We start from the raw sequence: 20323 nt of genomic DNA, 5'->3' as shown, positions 1-20323 counted from the left end.
CCTCTGACATGAACTCTTAAGCATGTCTTCTGGTATCTAAAAATAGCCTTGCAAGTATAAGATGCAAAAAGGTAGATATTTTGTGGGGCAGTGGTTTCCCATGGGAAGTCTCTGAGTGATTAAGGTAAAAAATATCAACAAACTTGAACCGTTCCTCTGGAATGAGGCAGAAGGTTGTCTGCGTGTCCACACTCATCCCATATGTTCCAGCAGTGGGGTGTTGGAGGGAAGGACAAGAAAAGAAGAGAAGTGACCCAGGGAAGGACAAGAAAAGAAGAGAAGTGACCCTGTAGGAAATACTTGCTCTTGTTGAGGCAAATTGGTGCCACAGTAAGAGACTGGGAGAAGTGGCAGAAGCAACAGGAATGCTGTGCATGGGACTGCAAGAGGCTTGTCTTCCAAAGCCAGCCCTTGGTACGTAGTTACTTAGTAGATGAGGGCAGTAATTGTCAGCGGCTTTTGCTTGCCTTTTGCTGAGGTTTCTTTGGGTTTGTTCTCCAGGGGTTTTTAGGAGCATAAAGTGGAGATGGGCAGTAAGCCTGTCTGCTGCGGTGTAATTGCAGCAGCTTAGTGTTAATTAATGACCAGGGAGCAGTTTTAGCATTAAAAATAAAACAGATTTGCTATCAACTTGTAATCCTGTCAAGATATTTTTAAGGAGGCTATTAAACTTCATGTTTCTTCCTGCCTCTGAGTGTGGGAAGCATGTTTTCCTCCTTTTAATTCTTCTTTTTGTCTCATCAAAATGTTTGCAACTCTGATCTTGCAACTGCAGGGCAGCTGCCTCTGAGCCTGCTGAAGCCCTTTGGGAACCCAGTGAAAGCTCAGGAGCTTGGGTGCTGATGGAGAAGCAGTGCTGGCATTTAGTCAGTGCTATTAATAATTATGGCAAACAGTTTGCAGAGTCTGCCAGCACACATCTACAAACCCAGGGAATGCATTTGTTGTTGTTGTCCTCTTCGAAGTATCTCTGGGTATTATTTGCTGTTTAATGACTGACCATTGAAATTTATGTTTAAACTGAGCGTGAAACAAGGAATGTTGTGGCATTAAAAGATGTTGCATAAAGTCCTTGGACAAGAGAACAGCTCCACCACCCAAAGAGCAGCAGTGTGAACAAGAAAGAAATGGAAAGAGGAAAGCTGAACGAGCAAAAGTGTACTAAAAATGACTGATGTACTATAATGCAGAGCCTGGAGATCAAGAGGAGTTGTGCTGAATGTGTTTCTCTCTGTCCCCTCCCAGGGGCTTTGGAACCCAGGGGCTCCTTTCAGCCAAGACTAGCAGAGGCAGTGCTCTTGAAAGGTAGGAAGCCTCTCAGGTTGTGAAAAGATGCTGCCAAGCAGACTGAAATGCTGAAATACGTGATCGGTCCACGAGACTTTGGAAAGTTTGCATGTTGTGAATCCTCCCAGCATGGAAGATGCCAGCCTGAGTGGTTAATGAAACACACAGAGTCCAGCCAGCCAGGAATCCACATGGGGCCACACCACTCAGTTTTACATGTACCAGTCTTGCAACACAAGGCCTGCTCTGAGCCAAGGGTCAGCGCAGTGGAGCTGTTGAATGGCACCACAGGGGCTTTGGCCTTGGGCTGGCACTCGGCAGAGCAGCCAGCATCGCCCACCCTGAGGTCTGTTGTCTGTTTTGACCATGGCCATGGACTGATTTACAATCTGATGGCAGTGAGACTTCAGCAAGCGTTTGCTTTTGGCTCTGACTCTGCATTGTCTGGCTTTGTCTCTGCTGCAGGGCAGTGCCACCATGTCTTCCCTCCCCAGCTCGGCACACTACAGATCATTCACGGCAACGGCACGGCCGTGGGGACAGTGATAACGTTCCAGTGCCCTGCTGAGCACCAGCTGGAGGGATCAGGGGTCATCACCTGCATCTGGAAAGAGAACAGCACGCAGTGGACAGCCGGAGTGCCCTCCTGCAAGCGTAAGGGTCTCTCTCAATCTGCTCTCACTGCCTCTGAGCTGTGTTGTGCTCATTTTGCCTTGCCGGTCTCCTGCAATGTTAGGATTAATTTAGACATCTGTGCAAGGGGAAAAAAGACACAATTGACTTCTTTCAAAGTTGTCCCCACTGACTGTAATCATGCTCCATATGTGTTCTGACATCATTCATTATCCTGACATGGAAAGGACCTGGTCAGCTTTATGGCTGATCTCACATCACCAGCTCTGGCAGTGCTGCACCAGGAGTAATTGTGGTTCTGTAGCTACAAGCTGTACCCTTCTCTGGCAAATGCATAGATACCACCAGCTAATGGGAAAGCAAAGCCTCTAATCCCCTGTCATTCTTTTCTGAAGGTATTTTTGCAGTAAGAGAAACACCAAACACCATGACATTTCCTGAACAATCCTGGGTGGCTGCCTGTGGGCAGGTGCCTGGGAGAGTTAGCACACTGACAAACAGTGTTTGAATGGCAGAACACTCACTGGGCCTCAGTTATTACAAGGTTCTGAGCAATTTGACTAGAAGTAGGCCCACGCAAAACATAGTACCTCTGAGCTTTGAGAACCTCAATCTGTGTCTCAGGCCTTCCATAAGGTTAAATCACCAGCAGATGGATGGCTCTTTAGACATTTCCTGCCCTCTCACAAATTCAGCTCTCCATTGCAGAAAAAGGAGGGTAAACCTTCCCTCCAGAAGGTGCATCATCACTTTGTGTGATGTTGGTCATCACGGTGCTGGAGAGCCAGGTGAGTTCTGCAGCAGGACACATTTAGTGCTCCAGATTAGCTGGCAGAGATCTGTGTCAGCAGAGCCACACCACATTCCCACTCCTCTTTTTGTCTGGATAATTCGCTTCTAGTGCCAGATGACTGTGAGCAGTCAGCCTTACAGATGCTGCCCCTTGTCCCATCCTGCATCCTTCTGCAAACCGAGGAAGGCTTCTTGTTCACTGCCTGCCAGCTCGGCTGTAACTGCACGGCAATGCCCCTGCTGCAAAGAGCTTCTGTAAGTCATTTATCCCCGGCAGTATTTGATTTGGAAGCTCCAGTCCTTGTTAACAATTGCTTGTGAGGCTCTGCTAGCTCATCTGCATTCGACGTGCTGACAAAGTTGTGCTTTTTAACTACCACAGTGCTAAGGGCGTTTTTGTTTAATTAACTGCAAATACTTGTGAACAATTCATTAGCAGCTTATAAACGGGAGATTGTTAAACAGCCCCATTTGAGGTTTGCCTGGCTCTCAGCTGGAGCCAAGCCACTACCAAGGGGAGAATCCTCACTGAGCAGCTGGGTGAAGCAGGTAGGTTTCAGCAGTGTTTAATGGAAATGTGGAAGAGCAATTCACGGCCTGACCTTGGGAACGTGCTTCTGCCTTTGTTTGCTGCAGCCATCTCGAAATACGAGACTTTTGGCTTCAAGGTGGCAGTGATCGCTTCCATCGTGAGCTGTGCTGTCATCCTGCTGATGTCCATGGCTTTTCTAACCTGCTGCCTCATCAAGTGTGTGAAGAAAAGTGAAAGGAGGAGGACTCAAAGGTATGTCAAGAAAAGGCTTTTAAAACTGCTGTAAGACTCTGCATCGTATGGTGGCCATTGCTGTGAGAGCAGAGAGCTTCAAAGGGCTTGATGCTCACAACACGGCAATGTTGTTAATTACCTAAAATCATTAATTTGTAGGTCAGGCTTTAGGCACAGAAAGACTTGGAATTCGAGAGTATTTAGGCACCTAATGTCTGTCAATATCAGATGGCCTCAGTGGGCCTGGGCAGATCTGGATTTACACAGGATTATACAGAAGTCTTATTCTCTGGGACACCTTTCTCTCCAGGAATGATTTTGCTGCATTTCCCCTTCTCTCTCCTTCCTTTTTTCCTTTGCTTTTCTTGAATACTGCTGGGAAAATTCATCTGCCCCTGTCAAAACCAGCAAAGCCCCCACCACCGGCAAAGCACAGGGAAAGCTGCCACAGTGCTGGAGTGGGAGGTGGAGGGTTGTCGGCTGTCTGGAAGCACCAGGTGGTGGGCAGGGCTATAAATAGGCTTGGGAAGAGCTACAATTCACCACTCAGTGAAGGGTGGCTGCATGAGCATGCATGGCTGTGCCCTGAAGCCAAGCCACTCTTGTTCCTGAGAGCATCCATCCAAAAGCACCTGTGCAGGCAGCTTTCCACAGGCACCTCTTCTTCAGATCCTTCTTGCTCCTCCTGCTCATTGTTCCTACCGCTGCACATAGCTTCATGGGGTGGCTGTGTCACATCCCACTCTGCCTGCTGTGCAAACAAGAACCTGCCCTGCTGGCTCATTTTAAGTCTCTTGCTTCAGAGAAGTGTTTGAAGTGAGGCAGGATAGCAGTGGACTAGAGGGACGCCTGGGAGGACACGAGTGAAGGTCTCTCTACTCCAAGCCATGTTCCATCTGGAGTTTTGTCATTTCAAAATTCACTCCTAACCAAAATACAGATTTTTCTATTTCCTTTGTGTTGTGGTTTGAGCCCTAACTGGAATTTAAGAGCTCAGATGGCAGCAAGACTGAGAACTCCTCCCCCGCTCCCCTTCCTCTTTCCTGATAGACAAAACAAGGGAAGGGGAAAGAATAAGGAAAGATAAGGGAAGGAAAAAAGGGAAAGAAGTGGGAGGTAAGGAAAAAGGGGAGGAGGTAAATCTACTGAGAAATAATCTGGAGTCAGTTTGGAAGTAGAGAAGTTAATTTCTTCCTTTAAATTATATATATATATATACACAAAAACCCCAATAACAGGAAGAGTCCACAAGGGTAAGGAACAAGGATGGATAGGGAGATACACAAAACCAACAGTCCTTTGGAGAAACGTGGATGCAGCAGGGAGAAAGACCAGGCCTGACCATGTGGCAGAGAGCCAGGAAGCCAGCAGTGACTTCTGCCAGGTGAGGCAGGAGCAACAGAGAGGGAAAGGGTTGCCATAGCCTCCCCTTCATAGTTTTGCTAGGCAGGAAGGGGGAGTGGAACAGACTAACTCAGTTTCCTGGGGGAGAACCCCCTTGGGGTGGGGGTAGGCAGGAACCAAGTACACCTGGATCAGGTTTCCTTAATCCCCAGGGCTCTCACAATCCTCCCCCTCCCAGGATGGCTGCAACCCCAGCACACTTGCAAAGGTTTTGTGAGACTAAAAAGAAAGCTTTTGGTGTCATTCATAATACCAGGTTCTCACTGACAGCACAAAATGTTTTGAAATGAAAGAGCTGATTGGCATTTTAGGAATCGCTGCTTGTCTTCTGATAGGACTCTTCCTGCCCTTGGTTTTCATTTATTTTAAATGAGGTTCTGTCAAAATTAGCCATTCACATAACTTTGAAGGCTTGATATCTTTCTCTTACAAAAGACAAGCTCTTCACACCAGATGCTTTGCCCTGGTTCTGTCATGGAGACATAAAATCACAAAATCATTTTGGATGGAAGAGACCTCTCAAGATGATGGAGTCCAACTGTTAACCCTGTGCTGCTGGGTCACCACCAAACCATGTCCCTCAGCACCCTATCTCCACAGCCTTTCAATCCCTCCAGGGATGGGGACTCCACCACTGCCACAGGAGCAGCCTGTTCCAGGCTTGACAACCCTTTTGGGGAAGACATTGTTCCTCACATCCAACCTAAACCCCCGTGACACAACTTAAACCTGAATCCTCTTGTACTGTCTCTTGCTCTTTGGGAGAAGAGACCAACCTCCACCTTGCTACAATCTCCTTTCAGGGAGCTGTAGAGAGCCAGAAGGGCTCCCTGCCACTAACCCACATCCCTCAGCATCACATCTGTGTGGCTTTTAAACACCTCCAGGAATGGGGACTCCACCACTATCCTGGGCAGCCTAAAATGTAAGGTACTTAAGCAAGTATTGAAGTCTCTGGACATTTGGCTTACACTTGAGCATGTGTTTAAGTGCTGCCCTCAGCAGCCCTGGGTCTGGATGTAAAGTGCTGTGAGCCAGAGCTGTGGGCAGATGAAGCTCAGGCATGCAGGCCTTTACCACGGTGATGGATTTACCCCTTGCTTTGCTCACAGAAACATGCAACTATGGTACCAGCTCAGAGCTGAAGAACTGGAGCACATGCAAGCTGCTTACTTTGGGTTTAAGGGAAGAAACAATAACAACAACAAGAAACTCAGGAATAAAGCCACGTGTGGTGATGTGACCGACATGGCATACGATAACCAAGGCTTCCACAGGTAAGGCTGCTCCGCTACAGGGTGCTTGAATAAGGTTGGTGGACAAGTTCCAGGAAGGGGATTCCTCAAAAATGCATTTCAAAGGGATGCTCCTGGAGTGATGGCAGTGCATTGTCAGGGCTTGTCCTTGACCTTGCCCATCCATGGGGAATTAATGTTGCTAACAGGTGAGCCAGCAGAGAAGCTGAGCGTGAGCTCCCTCCTTGCTTCATTCCTCTGTCCCCAGCAGTGCCTGGTTAAGCCTGGGCTGCAGAGGTGGTTGGCACCTGATTAACTGGAGAGAGATTTGTAATTGGCTTTATTAAACTGATGCTAACTGCAGCAGAGGACAGGAAAGTCTCTCCTCTGTGGTGGGTAGCGGTTTCAAGGTGCCAGCTTGCCTAAGAGTCTTAGAAGAGGGGGCAGGCAGGGACACCTGGGATTCAAGGTGAGCCCTGGTTGTTACTGCTGATCCTCCAGTGACTCTGAAAGCTCTCTTGCAAAATACCAGTTCCTTACCAGGGTGTGAAGGGCAAAAACCTGCAAAGCAGCCTGAATGCCCACAGGGTGGGAGCCCTGGCTCTGGGTACTGCAGAGAAATGCCTGTGCTGAAATCAAGTGCACTGTGTGCTGTGGATGCATGGAGGCTGGGCACAGGCACTTCCTGTGTTCACTCAGGATCCCCTCTGGAAGTGCCCAGATGTGTAGGGCTGGCTGTGTTGTTGCCAACAAAAAGACAAACACAGAACTGAGTGTGTGCTACCTTCTGATGCTGGTTTGCTTTTTCCTCACAGAGACACAGCACTGTGGGTTTACCTCCTGTGGCTCTGCTTTGGTGCAGTGTATAATATATGTCACAATCCTTCTTTGCTTCTAATCCCCTGCTCCCTTGCCCAACTTTTCTGTGCAGCAGCATCTGTGATTTGTGCTGCTTACCTGCAGAGAGCAACTTTATGCATAGACCAAACCTGCTTCCATGTCACAGTACAGCTGGAAATTATGTTCAGTTGGAACACTTGCACAAAAGCCTGATGGCTGCTTAATCAATTCCTGGCTCTGGGTGATTTCAGGAAGATGTATAAACCTCATTAAATGCTGATTATAACCTAAATGGTTTTTAGAAGACTTAAGATGCCATTTTTAATTTTGGGCAACTTCCATCTGCTGCAACATTAATGTTTTGTCTGAGTGTAATCTGCTTTTCACATAAGCTCCACCAGGGCTGCAAAACAGAGGTTAGTGCTCTAAGGGAGCCTCCAGCTCCAGCTCCTCCTGCACCACTCCACAGAGCAGGGGCTGCTGTGTTATCTTTGCCAAATTCCATAGACCTTTTCAGCACTGCAAGCACAGGGAATGTGCAGCCCCTCTGGGGCCAAACATCAACAGGTTCATTATTTCTTCAGAAAACTGGAGAATGTGTTAAAAAATATGTTAGAAAATATGGAAGATGTTGGGATCAAGAGCACCCTGATGAAGTGTGCAGATGACACCAAAATGAGTGGAGAGGTTGACACTCTAGAAGGGAGAGGCCACATTCCAGGATGACCTGGACAGGCTGCAGCAGTGTGTTAGCAAGAACCTTATGAGGAGAGACAAGCTGGGGGTCTGGCCCCTGGGAATACAGAACCCAGGGGTGCAGCTCAGACTGGGATCCACCTGGCTGCAACACAGCCCTCTGGAAAGGAGGGACCTGGAGGGCTTGGTGGACGGCAAGCTCAGCATGAGTGCACAGTGTGATGCAGCAGCAAAGAAAGCCAACAGGATGCTGCATCACCAAGGGCATCCCCAGCAGGGATAACAAAGTCATTGTCCCACTCTGCTCAGTGCTGCTCAGGCCACACCTGGAGCACCATCTGCAGTTTTGGTCCCTGCTGTACAGAAAAGATGCAGACAGGCTGGGAAGTGTTCAGAGAAGGGCCAGGGGAATGATCAGAGGCCTGGCAGCCCTGCCATGGGAAGAAAGGCTGAGAGAGCTGGGGCTGATCAGCCTGGAGAAGGCTGAGGGGAGACCTTTTCATCATGGACCAGGATGTAAAGGGCAGCTCCCTTTGCACAAGGAGTCCCATGGCAAAGACAAGGGGTGATGGGGACAAGGTACTGCTGGGGACATTCCCATTGGACTCCAGAGGAAAATGTTCCAGATGAGTGCAGTTGGACACTGGAATCATCTCTGAGGGGAAGCTGTGGAGTTCCCTACTTTGGACAGGGCTCAGCTTGACAGGGTGCTGGGAGAGCTCATTCCAACTCCACCGTCACCCAGAAGGGTTGGACCATTTGATCCTTGTGGTCCCTTCCAGCCTGGCACTCTGGGATATACAAACCTCAGTGAGGAATTGCAGAGGGCAGGAGGAGGAAGCCTGTGAGCTCTTTTCCCAGAACAACACACATGCTGTGTTCAGTCCTGGCAAGCAAGGTCTGCTTCATTTCCACCACGCAGAGGTGATGTGATCCTAGCTAATTACTAGCCAGGGCAAAAATCAGCTAGGAGAGCAGCTGTATTACTCTGTGCGCCCCAGAGAGAAGAGGCTACCTGCTCCACACAGAGAGAGTGGTGCTGCTTCTAATCAGAGATGGAAATGGCACTGAGACTGTGACAGACTCTGACTGAAGCTGTCTTGGAATTGCTCTTAGAGCAGGTGTGAGCCTCCACCAGTGTGTACCTTGTTCCCTTTCTTCACTCCAGTAAGGTCTGTTTAATCAGGGTTAATGACTGATGATCATTTCCACAGCTGAATTGTTAAATGGATAACTGTGCAGGATTAGAGGTGGGAATTCAGCTGATATCTCCGACCTTGTGGCTGCTGCTGGTGTGGTGGAGCTGAGAGCAGTGATTGTCCAAGGAAGTAAGTAAAGGCCCATGGTGTGCTTGGAAAAAAGCAGCAAACCTGAGGGCAAGCAAACCCAGAGGAGAGTCTGTGTATTGCTGTGTGCACACCAACCAGAGTGTGTGCCCATGGTCATGAGCAAGCCAAAAGGTAATCTAACCAAGGCTCTGTAAGGCAGCTTCAGACCTGGCACTACCAAAAGGGTGGGCAAAGCCTGGCACAGGCTTCCTGGGGAGGTGGTCAATGCCCCAAGCCTGGCAGCGTTCAAGAGGCATTTGGTCAGCCCTAAAGTGGTCAGGTAGTTGGACTTTATGATAGCTGTAGATGACTTCCAGCTGAAAAATTCTATTCTAGTCTAATTATTTTCTAAGGCCTATTCTATTCCAATTCTAATTCTATTCTGTTCTTGTATAATGTTTCAGACATTTAGAGAAATGTGTACCCTGCACCACTGGGCCTCTGAGCAAATCAGAGCTCCTACTTGTTTCTTCTAACAAGGGCCAAAGTAGCAGGGGAGTCTGATGGCTTTCCGAGGGCTGCAGTACAAGGAGCTTTCTGTGGCACAGCCATAGGAAGTGGCTCTGTAGCTGTCGTAGAAGGGGAAGGCTGAGAGATGAGCGGTGACCTTGAGAAAGGAGTGGGTGGAGGAGAATGGAGTGGGTGGAGGCTGGGTAATTTAAGTTGTTTTTCTGACAGCATTTCCTTTCCTCAAAGAAATCTGTTCTGCTTCTTCTTCATGTAACATCTGAAGTACCTCCAAGAGTAAGAACTCCTCCACCCTTGAAGACAACCTCTCTGGAGGGTACCTGAGCTATTGCTGACTAGAAAAGGATGCAGGTCATGCTGTTTTTCAGGCTTCATTGAAATAGGTTTAGAGATTAACTACAGATTAATATAATGGTTCACCACTTTAAGAATCAAACACACTGTAAGAACCAAAAAAAGCCAGTTTGTTCAGCCAGGTAAGATATTGTGATGGCTTGCAGACTGATTTAGGGTTAAAAAACTATCACCTGCTCAAGTGGTACTGATGAAATCATCGTGGCTGGTAGGTGGTGACATAATGGGGATGCAAAAAAGCTGATGTATAGAAGTATAAATGATGTAGAAGCTGTTGGACAGTTGAGGCTTCAGTATGCTGTTGTGGCTCTGCCTACCACAAAATGAGATCTTCCCCTCATGATCCGCACATGGAACCAAGGTGATGAAGACATAACTCTTACAGGGAAATGGTGAACTGCAGTTGCAAATACTCTGATTATAGTGAGCCCCATTCTGGCTGCTTGGCTGCAGGAACAGTTTGCTTTAAAATGCCGAGAAATGTGTCTGCAAACACGTGGGATCATTAACTGCAAAGTGTAGACGGTGCCACCCCCTCCCTTTGGGTGTGAGGAATCCTAAGGAGAGCAAACACAGTTATTTTTAGCAGAAAGCATTAGCAGCAGATTTGGGGTTTTTAGAATATTTGAAGAGCTAACTAATGTTGAGCAGAGACAGACAAGTTGTGACCCATGGGGCTGCTGGGAGGGACGTGTTTTCCCCAGCATAGCTTCTCAGAAGTTTAGAGCAGAGAGCAGAGATAGCAGGTTGCTGATGATGCAGAGCTTTGAGACAGATTAGCTGAAGAAAAGCAGCTGCCCTCTATGGCAGGGAGATTAGCTGTAGCTCTGGGCCATGTAGTTAGAGGAGAACAATGTGCATGGACCCCCAGAACAGCCCCTGGGGAGGATTGCTAGGCAGGGGCAGGGCTTGCCAACACAGGGTTGTGTTGGGAACAGCTCTCACAGCCTGGCTGCAGTATGTATGGGAAGAAAAGCCTCAAATCGATTAAGTATATTCTGCTCTCTTCAACATTTTAAGAATTTAAAGTCTTCCTAATTCTGTGTGAGAATAAAACCAGGACTGCTGGCATCAGGCCTTCCTCAGGCTTGCTTGGGGTCAGACAGGCAAAGTGGGTCCTGCTGAGGAGAGCCCCAGGCAGCATTTGGTGCTGCAGAGGAACTAGCACTTGAAACGCTGTGCTGAGTTTGAAATGGGTGTGTTCCTGGGCAGGATATGTTCTTTTGGAGTCAGTTATCTTCTGGTGAAGAATGATATCTGACCCTGCAGCAATCCTTCTTTGGAATAATTGTTTAGGCAACTACCACTGAAGGTGAAGACTCTGCTTCCATCCCCAGCAAACAGCCATGTGGGAGAGGCTGGACTTAGTCAGCTGTTTGAGCAGGCAGCTTGTCCTCTGCCCTGTGACAGCAGAGTGTAAAATATCAGCAAAGAGAAGCTTAATGACAGCTGCCCCTCCTCTGTGCCAGCTACTGCTAATGTTTGAGAGGTGGAGGTGAATGCCAGGATGAGACAGTGTTAAAGAAACTGGTGCCAAAAAGAAGAGCGAGGTCGCCCTGACCCAGGCATGGGGGTACCCCCACCACTGCTGGGGGGCAGCTGCAGCTGTTCCCCAGCTGAATGGATCCCAACAAGTGAGTTGCCTGGAGTAAGGCAGGCAAGCTTCATCAGCTTGCTTGTGAATCCCCAGCTGAACTAGAAGCCTCCTCATTCCCTTAAGCTGTCCTGGCCATGCCTCTGGGAGAAATTAAAACATTCACAACCTAGCATAGCCTTTTGGGGCTTGTGAAGACACCAGAGAACCAAGCACTCCTCTGCACCAGCCACGGCATATTTACACATCAACACGTGCTGGCCCAGGAGAAATACAGACGGGGAGTAAAGAGAGCTCCTTTCAGTTTGCATCAGCTTCCTCATTGTGCTGAGGAATAGCCACCCCTAGAGAAGCCTGTCTGCTTTGCTTTTTCAGCTTAACAGTCCTGTAACCTTCCCCTCTACTCTGCCCTGCTGAGGCCAAACCTGGAGTATTGTGTCCAGCTCTGGGCTTCCCGGTTCAAGAGAAATAGGGAACTACTGCAGAGTCCAACAGAGGGCCACAAGTATCCCTTCTACAAAGAGAGGCTGAGAGACCTGGAGCTGTTTAGCCTGGAAAAGAGCAGACTGAGAGGGGAATCTTACAAATACATATAAGTATCTAAAGGGTGGAGGTCATGAGGATGGGGCTGGGATCTTCTCAGTGGTGGCCACTGATAGGTCAAGGGGCAGCAGGTACAACCTGAACACAGGAGGCTTCGCTTGAACTGCTTTGCTGTGAGAGTGCCGGAGCCCTGGAGCAGGCTGCCCAGAGAGGTTGTGGAGTCTCCTTCTCTGGAGACTTTCAAACCCTGCCTGGACACATTCTTGTGCAACCTGACCTAGGCAAACCTTCATCAGCAGGGGTTTGGACAAGATGATCTGCAGAGGTCTCTTCCAACCCCTACCAGATGCTCCTTTGCCTCAGACATGCTGTTATTTTGCAAGGGAGAAATGCTGCTCCAGTGTTTTCCCCACCCAGGGAGGTGTGAAGTTAGCCATAAACTACTGCCTTTTGAACCTCTGCCAGCTACGACAACATGTCCAGGTCAAAAATCCAGCTAAAGGGCAGCAAGACACTTGGCATGGAAGCAGTTGTGCATTCCACATTCAGACTCTTTGGAGGTGAACTCTTTCACACACGTCTAGGTCAAGTATAAAACATCCCTTATGGAACAGCTTACCTGACTGCAAGAGTGACTCAGATGGCAAAGCCCATGGCTCAGGAGGTTCAAGTCCTCCTTTCAGATGGCCACTAAAGCTGGAGCATATTACCTAGAACAAAAATCTCTTCCGCAGAGAAGCAGGCTGGGAGGTTGCCTTGGTGTAAGGGGCTTGACAGGCTTACAACTACTCTTAAATTAGTTAAAGAAAAACTCCACATGAGGATTGGGCAGAAATACAGAATATTGCTGGGAGTGCAGGTGGAAGTGCTGTTAATAAACTACATGCTGTGGTGCAAAGAATATCAAATACAAAGCAATCCATAGGCCACAGTTCTACAAAACCTCCTTAGGCCAAAGCTTCTAAAAATCTCCACCAAAACCAGGGCAAAAATTCCAGGCCCAAATACCACCCCCACCCCCCCCATACCTCTCTGCATCCCTCCCCACCCTCATCCCCCAATTACCCAAGCTGAAAATGATGCAGCTAGCAATTCTCTTGGCAGCTCCAGGCCCCAGCCAGGCTGCTCCAAGCCCAGATCCCAGACAAAGCAAGATAAGGGAGCCAGCTAGGAAGGAAGAGAGTAAGGGAAAAGAAGAAGGCAGAAGCAGGCTGTGCTGTCCCCTTATAAAGGCTAGCTGCAGGCATTCTGGGAATGACAAAACAACAATCACACTTTCTGGTCCACCTGCTAGACCTATCTGGACCTCCTGGAGGTCCTCTCTATGGTTTCTTTAAAGGCATCCAGTCTCAAACCATGACATGTTCTCCCACAGTAAAACAGTAGCTGAAATTTTTGTACCAGGGCCCTTTCTGACTACAAGATGCATTAGCAGGGTACCTGGCAAAAGAGTGCAGAAGGACAATGCAGCAACCAAGGTGTCCAACGGAAAGGGTTTTGCAGAAAACCCCATCAGAGCAGCATGCTGCTGGGGGAGGCGGCACGGTGTTCTCAGCAAGGTGTATGCAAGGCTGGTGAAATCAGCTCATTGCTTTGGCCTCCAGAGTGAAATCAAATGTGGGTTTTTTCCCTCTTTGATTCAATAAATATAATGCTTGACGTTTTCTGCCACCCTGTGTAAGGGGCTGCAAGGAAGGCAGAAATCAGAAAGTCATGTTGCTCTAAAACAGGCTGATGTCTGCCCAGGCCTGCTGAGGAGCATGGCTGTAAGCCAGAGGACCTTCCAGAAGCATGGACACTTGGCCACATTATTTCCTTGTCCTCTGCCCCCTTGAAGGCATTTTCCCAGCTGCTTTTGCCCTCTGAACACCCAAATAGAAGAGATGAAAAAGCTGAAGAATCTGCAGGAAGCAGGATAGTGTGGTGTAGATTTACCACAGTGAAAGTGGAGAGCACTTGAAAGAGCCCTGCTGAGAGACAGGCTGCTCAGAGCTCAGCAGAAAACCTGAGCAGGAGCAGCAAACCTCACCAGGATGTGGAGAATGACTGTCAGGAGATGCATCAGGGGGAGAGGTAAGGGGGCAAAATAGCTTCTACAACAGTGACTTAGTGACTGTGAGAGGTCCTGGGGAAGACGACTTACCTGGGTGCTTTTAAAGGTCATCAGTCTCACCAGAGAGCTTGGACCCTTGACTCCCTGGACAGATCCATGCATTTGCCTTTATGCTTGGCCTGCCTGTCAGGACTCGCTCCTTTGTGCCTGAAGGCTTGGGCAATGCGGAGCTCAGCCCCGCAGCTGCTGCCGCCGCAGGCTGCGGTCCCTGCACCGAGTCACCTGCACAGCACAACCCAGTGCCTCGGCGGGGCTGAATGTGTCCCCGCCCCAGCCACAGGCTTCAATTGTAGAGGGCCGCCGGTGGGCTGCTCCCGGGGCTGCAGGAGGAGGTGGCAGGACCTCTCAGGACCCATCAGGAGCCGTCAGGACCTGTCATCACTGCGGTGTTGAGTCCTCAGCAGTGTGAAAGGGCTGCAAATGCCCTGTTTGAGCCAGCCTATTTAATGAGTAGTTTCCTACACAGGCAGTGTTTGCGTGGCGCTTAGGACAGAAGGGGAGGAGACCCAGCACAGCAGAGGGGCACACTGCCTTGGCAAGCGTTTGCAGACATTGTCCCACCCTGCAGCTGTCCCACCTTGAGCTTCTCCCCCCATGAAGAGTTTATTCCCCTCTAGTTTGTTACTGCTGTGCTCTGTGTTCTCCTCCACCACTACTCAGAGACCAAAAGCTTCCAGTACCTTCTGACACAGATGTCACAAGGGAAGACAAGGCAGGGGAAGTGAGCTGTGGTTTCATCTTGGGGCCCTGTCACAAAGGTAGGACAGCTGGCTTCTGCACCATGCTGATAACAGTGTCCCACAGAACTCTCCTGGACAAAGTGGCTGCTCATGGCTTGGCTGAGCAATGCTCTGCTGCATACAGCACTGGCTGGATAGGCCCAGAGAGTGGTGGTCAAAGGAGTTAAATCCAGCTGGGGTCACCAGTGGTGTTCCTCAGGGCTCAGTGTGGAGACCACTTCTGTTCAACATCTTTGTTGCTTTGTTGATCTTGATCAGGACACAGAGTGGATCAGCACTAAGTCCTCAGATGGCACCAAGTCAGGTGGCAGTGTTGATCTGCAGGAGGGGAGGGAGGCTCTGCAGAGGGACTTGGAGAGACTGGATCCATGGCCAGCATTACCAGGATGAGCTCCAACAAGGCCAAGGGCCAGGTCCTGCACCTGGGGCACCACAACCCCAAGCAAGGCTGCAGGCTTGGGGCAGTGTGGCTGGAAAGCTGCTGGCAGAAAGGGACCTGGGGGTGCTGATGGACAAGCAGCTGAACAGGAGCCAGCAGTGTGCCCAGGCAGCCAAGAAAGCCAAAGGCATCCTGGCTGGGATCAGCAATGCTGTGTCCAGAATAAATCTGGTGAGGAGTGACTGAAGGAGCAGGGGATGGTTGGTTTGAAACAGAGGAGGATGAGGAGAGACCTCATGCACCTGAGGCTTTTTAGTCTGGAGAGAAGACTGAGAGGGGATCTGATAAATGTCTGTCAATATCTGAGGGCTGGGGGTCAGGAAGGAAGGGACAGGGACAGCCTCTGCTCACTGTGCCCTGGGATAGGACAAGGGGCAAGGAATAGAAACTATAGCACAGTTCCACCTCAACATGAGGAGGAACTTCTTGACGGTGAGGGTCCCAGAGCACTGGAACAGGCTGCCCAGAGTGGGAAGGAGTCACCAACCCTGGATGGTGTTTGGATGTGGTGCTTGGGCATATGTAGAGCTATGTAGAGTTAGGTGAATGGTTGGACTTGGTGATCCCAAGGGTCTCTTCCAACATGAATGATTCTGTGATTCTGTGATGTCTGAATTCCCATCCTAGTGCCATGGCAGTGGTGTGGAGGGTGTGTGCAGCAACATGTGCTTCCAATAGAGCTGCTATTATTGTTCTCATAATGCTTCCATGATTACCCCAGGGTCTTGTACAAAGCCCCCAGACATACAGCAACAACAACAAAAAAATCCCCTCCCATCCTCTAGTATAAAGCTCTCTTTTCAGAGCCAGTGCCAGCAGTGTGGCAGCCCCACTGCTCTCAGTTCTCACACTTCTCAGATGTCCTGTTAGCAGCAGCTTCCCCTCCAGCTAGGAATAGCTCTCAAGACACACAAAGCAAAATTCTTCTGAATCCTCTAAAATCCACTGACAATCGCTGTGGTGGCCGCTCCGCTCCCCGGACAGGAGCTCTGACTTGGGCTGGCAAATAAAGCCTGTCCTTGTCAAATGCATTGTGCATCTAGCTAGGCTATTCTGCACCTCACATCCTCGGGTGGGTTTGCATTTCCAGATAAGAGTGCAGGGAGGTCTCTAATCCTCTTACTGTGATGGTTTGAAGTAGCCCTGCTGGAAACTCGAGTTACAGAAAGTTGAAGCACTTGGAAAAAAGTCTTATTTGTTGGGGACAGAGCTGAGAGCTCCAAGGATGGAAGAGGAGACTGAAGGCTGTGTCTGACTGATAGCCATGTGTGCAGAGGAGAGCCCACTGCCTGTATTTATCTGTCCCTGGTTGACACTGCAGCCCTCTTAAACTTCTCAGACTCTGTTCAGGTGGCACTCCACGGATGTCGCTGTCCATCTGATGTCCATGGGGCTCAGGTACTGCAGTGAAGGGAGGGTACCCTGCCCACTGTCACCTCATCCCAGACTCACTTCAGTGTGTGGAAGTTTAGTGGTTCCCAGAAAGGGAGGCAGAGATTGTTCAGCCAGGGGTGCAGCTGTCCTCCAAGTACGGTTTTAGCCAGTCGGACTTTCTGAGGTGTTGGTGGGCTCTGTGCAGTTGCAGTTACCAGGGCAGAGCTTCACAGGAGAAACCTCCAGATGGGATGAATTCCCCCAGGTGAGCTGTGTTTATTGCACAGCAGCCAGAATGCCTGGGCTTGAACTATGATTCTGCCAGGGCTATTTGCAAGGGCTGTGCCTACCCTGTGCAAAACTTTATCCCAAACCTTCTCCCCATACACACTCTTCTGGTTTTTACTTGGCAACTGTTGTCTGCCATCTCCAGAAGATGGAGCTGAGTTTCTTGTTCTATGGAAGGTTAAAAAACAAAGGCACAGAAGCAAATACCTCAGAAGATTTTCTGCAGCATTACTCCCCTGTCCCTGGAGGTGTTCAAAAGGGGACTGGACGTGGCACTTGGAGCCATGGTTTAGTTGTCAGGAGGTGTTAGGTATTAGGTAATAGGTTGGACTTGATGATCTCTGAGGTCTCCAACCTGGCTGATTCTGTGATTCTATTCTATGATTCTACTCCACGTACCCTCAGTTCCCTGATGGCAAGCCACAGGGGCACTCAGGTGCTTGAGGGCTTGTTGACACACCAAGATGAAAGGCACAGCTGAGACAGTGCAGGTCAATAAAAATTGGGTAAAGGTTCCAGGCTGCTTTCTGGAGAGACAGAGGAGATTGTGGTGGTTGTGGGTAAACTCTGCTCCTCTGAGCACCCCCTTGCTGGGTGTATTCTGACTGTGCTGATGCAGAGCCTTCTTGCATCAAATGCTGAGGTATTTTAAGATGCCTTTACACTATCAGCTGTAGCTCATGACCCAGACAGTTTTGTAATGCAGCTTACCAGTGAAGAGCAAAATTTATTCTCCTGTACAGGAAAGATATATCTGCAGCACCTGCTGTGTGCCAGCACAGCAAACCTTTGGTGGTGTTTCCTGTCATTCCCCTGCAGTTCCTCTATGCACACACTCATCTCTGAGCATTCTTGCTGGCTTTCTGCAGCTGAGAACTGCAGAATGCTGCTTCTGGCTCCTGCCAGCTTTTCATATGCAAAAGGGTAAGACCACATTGTCCTGGATGCGGGTGTGCAAGCTGCTGTGTTCAGTCCATTTACACATTATGATGGTTCAGAGGAAGCTAGAGGAGCTACATGAACAAGCTCACCTGCAGGGAATGTGGGACAAGCAACTTTGGCATCTGCCTGCACACCAGCAGCTGCTGCGGCGTGACTGATGCTTTACAAAAGCACACCTTCTCAGTCTGCACCCAGCTGGCACAGAGCAGAGGGGCTCTGGTTCACCTGCCATGTGCTTAGAGCTGGCTGCATCCATCACACCTCCTGCAGCAGAGTTCAAGAATAAGCTGAATTCCTGAATGATTGTATGGAGTTTACTGAGCATCGTTTCAGCAGCTTTGCCGCCTCCATCTGCTGCTGCTGCTGCTCTGCCACACCAGCTCTGCTGGGTGGTCTGCTGTCTGGGCCAGTGGGCTGTGCTGGCTTACCCCACAGCTGGGCAAACCCTCCTTTCCTGGTGCGGAAAGGTGAGGTGCAGGATGGTTTGGTGACCACCAGTGTTGCATGCACAAGTAGCTGGAGAGCACAGCCCCTTCAGGCTCCTCTGGGTGAGCCAGGCAGTAGCCAGGTCAGGCAGTCAAGGGCTAGCACAAGGCACAATGCAACTGCACTGCATTGGCAGCACTGGCAGCTCTGCAAAGAACACCTCAGATCCCACTGAGCACAGCTGGCACTTGTGCTCCCAGCAGTGCTCTACTAACCAAGCAAGGATTTCCCTTCTGCACAACTCTCAGCACTCAAGTGTTCTTAGCAATATTCTCTAGATAGCATAACATTAAACTGAAGCTGGAGACTCATTTGATGGAACACAAACAAATAACATCTGTCCCAACCACCTTCACAAGTCTTTTTTCAAGGTCTCCACCAGCTTTCACAGAGGCACAGTTATTTGCCCCACTGCTGCCAGCTGGTTGTAGTGCTAAGTGAGCCCATATGTTACAGCAGGAGCTGCTGATAAAATAAAATGGATTGGACAGTTCTGTAGAGCAGATGAAACAGAAATAACTTCTTCTTTCGTGCCTACAGGTTCCAGGAGGAGTGGCCTCGGGACATCACAGCTCGTGGCTGCTGCAAAGACAACACTCATCTGCCTAGCTTAGCCAAGAGCATGGGTGCAGCAGCGACACAGCCTGTGCCAGGACACACCACTGCAGGACACACAGGGAGCTCAGTACATGTCGTGGAAGTCCATGGACATCAGGAGAGCCACAGCAAAGCAGGCTGCCAGATACCTGGGTAGCTGGTGCCTGAGAGACAATTGTTCCTCTGGACCAAATGAATTTAGATAGAAACATGTGCCTTAAGGACAACTTAGGAAGTGAATTATTCCTATGAATTTGAAAGTTTTCTATACTCCAAGATTCATTAAGAGAAATGCTTCATGGTTTGGTAGAAATAACAGAATGCATGTGGAGGCTGGCAGCTCATAGCCATTCTCTGCAGAGGTGTTGTGACCATGCAAAGGCATAGTTATCCTTCTGTACATCTAGAGAAATCGTAGCCACTTTGTAGGTTTGCCTCATACAGAGTCACTTATGATAACTACACATTCATAAGGCTCAAACCTGCTCTTAAGCAGAGCTTTTGGTAAGCATTTCAGGATGAACACCTACCCCCCACCCGCCAACCCCCCCCCCCCCCCCCCCCCCATATTTTTACACGGTAGTATGATAGAGCTACAATAAAGTTCTGGTTTTAATTAAAAGCCCTCCTGCCGTTTTGTACCAGGAAGGGCTTTTGGGTCTCATTCCTCTGTGCCACATTTAGAGACTGTGTGGGACTGGCTGCAGCAGAAGCACACCTCCAAATCACCAGCCTGTCAGGGAGGGGAGAGCACCCAGAGGGATGCGCTGCCTGGCTGTGGCATCCTTGACCTCAAGAGGCAGCACATCAGCGGCACCTGCGGCTGGGGTCTGTGTTAGAGCATGGTGGATGCAGCCCTCCTGGAGCAGCGTGGCACAGCTGGCTGCTGCAGCTGCCCTGGGAGAGCACTCCAAGCAAAGGGGTAATGCAGCTTTTTGGAAGCCTGCCTCGTTTACCTGTTCTTGACTTTCTCACTCTGTGAAGGAATGAGGTTGTGGGATTTTCCTGTCCATTTTGAACAGTGAAGGAACTGCTCCAGCTCTCACCCTGCTGTTGTGTGCATACACGTGAATATCTTATGGTTACAGTACAGGTTGAAGCCTTATTCATTCTCCTGTCATCAGCTGCCCATTGTCTGTTACCACATTCCTGCCATGATGGACATGTGCTCTTACAGCAAACTCCAGTAACTGTTTTATTGTATACCCTGATGGTTAGGAATCCAAATAGCCTCTTAAGGCCTTCAGTTCTGAAGTTTTGGGTTTGAAATTCAAACTATTGTAGCTTGCTGGAGGCCTTAAAATGCCCTGTTCCATCCTGGCTGTACTCAGCAGAGCTCTCAAATGTGCTTGAACTTCAGCTATATGGAAATGGCAGCAAAGAGGCTGTTTTGTTGTTCCTAAT

The 20323-nt window shown here is 49.4% G+C and overlaps 1 protein-coding gene across 1 annotated transcript; it reads left to right on the top strand.

The window, feature by feature from the left end:
• The first annotated feature begins 526 nt into the window (after positions 1-526).
• SUSD3 (sushi domain containing 3) lies at positions 527-19446 on the top strand. Its single transcript, XM_009900576.2, has 5 exons — positions 527-533; positions 1753-1941; positions 3349-3496; positions 5995-6159; positions 18863-19446. Exons 1-5 carry the CDS (start codon positions 527-529, stop codon positions 19074-19076), a joined length of 723 nt encoding a protein of 240 aa, XP_009898878.2. The 3' UTR covers positions 19077-19446.
• The last annotated feature ends 877 nt before the right edge of the window (positions 19447-20323 follow it).

Source organism: Dryobates pubescens, chromosome 1 (genome assembly GCF_014839835.1).
Source record: "Dryobates pubescens isolate bDryPub1 chromosome 1, bDryPub1.pri, whole genome shotgun sequence".
Lineage (NCBI taxonomy): Eukaryota > Metazoa > Chordata > Aves > Piciformes > Picidae > Dryobates > Dryobates pubescens.
The sequence above is the reverse complement of the archived record's forward strand: the minus strand, read 5'-3'. Positions and strand labels throughout refer to the sequence as shown.

Bases quoted from the DNA above. Each gene is read 5' to 3' on its own strand.
- SUSD3 (XM_009900576.2), top strand. The intron at 1,942-3,348 runs GTAAGGGTCTCT...TGTTTGCTGCAG, and splicing joins CGGAGTGCCCTCCTGCAAGC to CCATCTCGAAATACGAGACT. The intron at 3,497-5,994 runs GTATGTCAAGAA...CTTTGCTCACAG, and splicing joins GAAAGGAGGAGGACTCAAAG to AAACATGCAACTATGGTACC.